The 6,218-nt window shown below is 38.4% G+C and overlaps 1 protein-coding gene across 1 annotated transcript; it reads right to left on the bottom strand.

Moving 5' to 3' along the window:
- Positions 1 to 517: 517 nt before the first annotated feature.
- LOC129005813 (uncharacterized) lies at positions 518 to 4,180 on the bottom strand. The gene is made up of 3 exons (XM_054434822.1): positions 3,961 to 4,180; positions 2,415 to 2,710; positions 518 to 619 (listed from the first exon to the last, which is right to left on the bottom strand). The coding sequence occupies exons 1-3, from the start codon at positions 4,178 to 4,180 to the stop codon at positions 518 to 520; spliced, it is 618 nt and encodes a 205-aa protein (XP_054290797.1).
- Between the last annotated feature and the right edge of the window lie 2,038 nt (positions 4,181 to 6,218).

Here is a 6,218-nt window from a genome sequence, read left to right as displayed (position 1 = left end):
TACACTCAATTTAAAAAATGAACATATCCTGCACCATGAATAATTTTGAATGAAATCATTAATTACTAGCACCAGAAAGGTCATCTTGGACACTGAACACATGTAGCACATGGTGCACATGTGTTGCGCTCCCCTCTCCACTATCACTACATACCTTTATGGTGGCATATTCTGTTTTTCTTGGTGGTAACCTTAGATCCATGGGTTGAAGTTCCTCATTGGCTCCACCGGCTTAAGAAATACAACCCTGGTCTTGGCAATAAATGGCGACGGCTCGTCGCGTTTGAAGAGAATACCCAGTCGAAACACGATGCGAAGGACATGGTGGCTGAGATCCAACTGGAGTAGGGTTTTTTAATGTGTTTGTACATTGAGGCGCTCAAATCTGGAGGGACTTGAGCTACTCCTTGTGCATGTGTAAATGATGGTCACTGGCGTGGCTGACTAAAAAGCCCGTAAACCATGTATGAAGGTCACTGGCACGGCTGACTAAAAAGCCTGTACCCATGTATGAAGATCACTTGCGCGGCTGACTAAAAGGCCCGTAAACCATGGAGGGGTGAGTGTCATTCCACTTGGAACCTTTTTCGCCACCATGTTGTCCTACTTGAGCTCTCAGCTAGAACAATTACATATTCAATCACCACCATGAAAACTATAAAAGCAGCAAATATTATTACTTTTAACATTACATTTAAGTTAAAAATTAAAAAAATGTAATTTCATCAACAATTTAGAAATTTCTGCAGAAAATGAATAGTAAACCGTCAACCTAACTGTGTGGTGATATCATTTGTTGAAACGTGGTATAATATAACAATTACACATCTCACCTTAATGCGTTGTAAGACGGAGATGAATGTACTGTGTAGTGGACCAATTTAAGGCAAAACCTAAAACTTAATTACAAACTTTAAATTATAACAAACTTGCAAATATTCACTAAGGTAAAAGATCAAATATATAAAATTATTTTTTTGGGTTTTTGGTGGCTACATTCAAACAGTAATTGGTATTGGGTCAACATAAAGTTATCGGTAATGACACATATTAACCTAGTTCAAAGGAAAAAAACCATAAGAACCCTGGAACAAGTTGATCAAGAAGAACACTGTAAACCTCTCTTTTTTCAAAAACGAGATCCTCACATTAACATCCTCATCTTTACGAAAGCATCGTCTTTATCAAATCAAACCCACCTCAACTCAGAGTAAACTGTCACGATCACAACCTCAGAGTAAAATCAAACTTTAATCTAAACCAACATAGACTAACAAAAGCCAGCAAAACACCGAATTACATGGGAACAAAATTATATCATTTGTATTTATTCATCCTCGGTCATAGTGGGGTAGGTTGAGTCTGAGTAATAAAATGGACAGAAAACAACTGTTGGCTTTGTTATTGTTCAATCGTAGACGAAAGAGGAGAATGAAAAATCGTAGTGTTTGGATCCATCCGATAAACCTAAGAAGAAAAGATTGTGGAACGTTTTACACATTGTTTGAAGACCTGAGGAATGACGAGACTAAATTTTTTAATCATTTTCGAATGTCCATTACGTCTTTTGACGAGCTACTTAATCACCTGAAAGACAGCATCCAAAAAGAAAACACACGATTGAGGAATTGTGTTCAGCCTGTGGAAATGCTTGCTGTTACATTAAGGTAAGTAGTATTTTATGTGCTCTGCCTATAATAATTATTACACAACTGTATTATTTACATCTTTCTTTTGTCTGTTAATTAATAAATATCTGAAAACCTTCAATGTTACTTTTTTACATCCAATTTATGCTCTATTTACTAAAATATTTTACAACAAAGGTAGTCGAAACAAAACAACTGAGTCAGACAAGAAAATCTATTAAAAAACAAACATAAGTACATTGTTAATACATAGTACTGTTATATTGTTCACATTGGATATAAATCCATATCGAGGGATGACGTATCCGTGTGGGCTGAGGAACTTCTCTCGGGGTTATCTTCCATTGAACTAAAATTTTCAACAAACTGGCGAACATTGATCCGTTCTTCAGGAATGGAAGTAGCAGTGCGGGGAAAGTTTGTTACTGGGGTCGGTGGTATGGGAAACAGGTTCGTTTGACTTGTGGTATAAGGTACTGTAGGAGGTTGATAATAATGAAGTTGTGAAGTACTAGGAACATTGTAAGGTTGTTGGTAGTAAGGCGCGGGTTGTTGTACAACTGGTGTTGGCTGGCCTTGGTGCGGAAAAACTTGTGTTTGGTTTTTGGCAATGTTTGATATAACATTTAGAAAACCAATTTGTAGTTGAATATGTTCGTCTCTGTTAAAATTTTCGATCATCGGAAGAAGACTTTCAAAAAATAACATCGAACTGTTGGGCTTTTCTTTTGGAGTATCAAGTGCTTGTATGATTTTTATATCTACTTCGTCCATTTTTTTATATTTTCTAGTGGTGGGGGCTCTCTTCTCACTTGCTGCCGGAGGGTCAATTTTGTCCTTATCATTATCTTTACCGTCTTCAATGACGCATTCTTCATTGTCGTGGCTGTCGGTTACCTCCCTTGCAGAGTATACCTTCTTCAGAAATTGCATTTCGTTCGTGAATATATATTTCCTTTTTTTGGTAGCTTTACTACCACTTGCCTTACATTCTTTCATTTTCTTTTCCGATTTTGCAAAAGAATCACGTAAATTCTTCCATCTCTTTAAAACCTCCTTTCCTGAAACAAAAAACAAAATTTCTAATACTTATATAACTTATGTATATATATATTTTTTTTTTTCCCCTAAATTTATTATACTAACCAAGAAACAATTATAAAAAGTGGGGTGTTTACATTTGAAATTTTAATTTTGGCGGCCATATTGGAAAATTACGTTTAGCGTCTGTCTGTCTATATTTTATGTAAATTAATTACGTTTTATTTTGCAGGTATTTGGCATCAGGATGTACTTTTACCGATCTGCATTATACGTACAGACTGGGAATATCTACTATAAGAAAGATTGTTAAGGAGGTGTGTCTAGCTATATGGCTAGTAATGAAACCACTATGTATGCCACAGCTTACAAAAGAATATTTCGAGGAAATAGCCAGTGGATTCCAATCAGCAGCAAATTTTCCACATTGTATTGGAGCAGTGGACGGAAAACACATCCGTTTGGTAGCACCTTTTGAAAGTGGGTCAATGTATTTTAACTACAAAGACTATCACTCGATTGTATTGATGGGTATAGCTGATTCCAAATATAGGTTTACGTACGTTCATATTGGAAGCTATGGAAAGGATTGTGATTCTTCTATTTTTAAACAGACTCAGTTATGGAGATCAATAGATAACAAATCACTAAATATGCCAGATGAGAAATGTTTACCATCAACTACAAGTCCTAAGGTGCCTTATTTTTTTTATTTTTTTTTTTTTTGCTGATGCAGCTTTTGGTCTCCACAGAAACTTATTAAGACCATACGCAGGTACCCATCTAACTGTTGAAAAACGTATATTCAACTACAGATTGTGCAGAGCACGTAGATATATAGAGTGTACATTTGGTATACTTAGCAACAAGTGGCGGATATTCCATAGACCAATCAATGTACAGCCAGAGTTTGCAACGGATATCGTCAAGGCATGTGTTGTTCTTCACAATTACGTACGAGACAGAGACGGGTATTTAATTGGGGACACTATGTCAATCACTGGGTTGGAAGACATTCGAGAGGAGAGGACATCACGAGGAGGTCTATCAGCAAACAATGTGAGGGACATAATGTGCAAATACTTTGTTTCAAGTGTCGGCAGTGTTCCCTGGCAGATGTCGAAGATATGAAGTCAGCTTGTCTGCCTTCCATACAACGGCACGTTTTTATATATTATTTTATATGACTGACAGATTATAATATTTTATTGTTTCTTAGTTCATGGAAACAACACAATGTTAAATATAAATAGTACATAGTTTTACTCACCATATGAATTTTTCCCTTTGTCATCCAAGTCAGGAAAATCGCTTCTTAGTTCTTTGCAAACTTCACACCATGCCTTTCTGGTGGCATCACGATCCTTAAACGCGTCCAGAGTTTTGTCCCACAACACTGGCCTTTGTTCAACTAAAGTTATTAATAAATCATTGTCAATTAATCCACTCCGACTACTATCATTTTCATCACCCATTTCACTTTCACTCATTTTCAACGGAAAACACGGACCAACTTAAATAAAACACGTCTGTGGAACCAGCTCAAAGGTGGACTGGGGACTGGCGGCTACGGCAAAAACACCGCCAAGTGTGTAAACATGCATTTGGTCACGTACGCCACTGCGTGCCCGAAGGCGGCAGAAAAACCGCCCGCTGCAGTGGCAGTGGACAGCTGCACAGCTGCCGCCAACGGCAATATGGCCGCGCGGCGTTCCTGCCGCCCAGTGTGTAAGCTTCCATTTAAGTCTATAGACTACTGCTCGAACGGCGGCGACGGCGAAATTACCGCCGCGGCAGAAACCGCCCAGTGTGTAACCGGCGTTAAGGCCGGGGACACACACGGCGGTTTTGTCCGTCACGGATTATTTGCCGTCGCCGCCCATGGGCAAACCGTAGTGTACACACAGAACGGTAAACTCTCCGTCGCCGTCTAAACGCAACAGCGTAGTTGTTTCGATATGAACAGAGAGTGCAAGAGTTTGATGTTGAAGAGTTGTAACGGGCCGTTTTTCCCGCAAGGAATATAGTACGCTATTCCGTAGTTATAGCGGGAAAGACGTCACCAACTCTCGCCAGCGGATCGCTCAAGTCGGCGTGCTGGGAAGTTTCCAGGGTTCAGATAAAAAAATAATTTATTTAATTCAATAACCTAGCATAGGTACAGATTTGTATGGACGCAAAAATGTAGTGTGAATCAGGTGTGAACTCAGTACCGGTAACCAACAACGCTACTGTACCATCATCATCGTTCACACCTGGGAACAGCTAATTAAATTAAATTTAAAAATTACGAAAGACCGTTCCACGAAATTTTGAAACAAATTAATGTTGCAGTTTTCGTCACACTTAGAATATTTCTTAGATATATACTTAGCGTGCTCCACCCGACCTCGTGTTTGCACGACCTGCCGAGACGGGTTCAACTTTGCCCGCAGCAGTTCTTAACACCAACCCAATATCTCGGCAAAATATTCGCTAAAACCCTGTCACCCTCAAACTATATTGTAATCACAATATTAAATTAAATATTTGTCCCTTAAAATCTTTATCGCCACCCACGGGAGCCCTAGCATACGCTAAAGCGGACTTATACAGGTTCGAACACCCGACATAGACCCTACCATGAGCTTTATGTCTAAAAGGATGAAATGAGGGTTAATTGCCAAGTAATAACTCTTTACAATAGTAAACACTATTAAAACAAACGGTGAATTACCTGTATACTCCAGGGATCTCCACTACCTAAAGCACTTCGCACGGCGTAATATCACGCTAATGGCAAAATCACTAATCACTAAGCCACGTCTTAACTCTGTCAAGTGCAGGATTAGAATGTCCCTTGCATCCCTAAATCAAAAGTAATTTTGATAAAAAACTTTTCTATAATGAATTTATTATTAATTCTCACTAAACCATAGCCCCTGGTAAATTAAATGAGAAATTAAATGTTTCCATTTAATTTCTCGCCCCGAAAAATAGAGTATACAGACATGCAGTCAGACGATACAACTGGAACATAGTTACCCCCCCCCCCAAATCCCTATTCGTGTGGTTTAAGGGGGGTTTTAGTCCCTTAACCCTTTCTTTCACTGTATCCTATATATAGGACGATACATGCTGCATGTATCATGGACCACACAATACAATTTTAAATTTATCGCCTCGAAAAAAGGGGGTATAAACAATAAATTATGGTAAAAGTCCCGCCGAAACATTCCCACCCTCCAGAGCCTTAAGCCTATCTTAATTAATTTTTATACAGGTACTTACAAACTGCATTCTTTATGTTGTCCTCTAATTCGTCATAATCGTTTCTGAATTGAAGACACATTTCTCGCCATGCACTCCTTGTCGCATTCGTGTCTTTAAATGTATATACTGTCTTATCCCACAGAACGGACCTTTCTAGAACCAAATGAATTAACAGTTCATTGTCTATCAAAAGTACTTCAGCTTCAGCCATGACAATTCAATGTTGAAACTATAATCTCGAAAGTATAATATAAATGAATTACTGCAATACGCACT

Source organism: Macrosteles quadrilineatus, unplaced genomic scaffold, assembly GCF_028750875.1.
Source record: "Macrosteles quadrilineatus isolate MER2022 unplaced genomic scaffold, UCM_ALF_1.0 Scaffold_35__1_contigs__length_1230758, whole genome shotgun sequence".
In the NCBI taxonomy this organism is placed as follows: domain Eukaryota; kingdom Metazoa; phylum Arthropoda; class Insecta; order Hemiptera; family Cicadellidae; genus Macrosteles; species Macrosteles quadrilineatus.
Note: the sequence above shows the minus strand (reverse complement) of the source record. Positions and strands in the feature narration are given on the sequence as shown.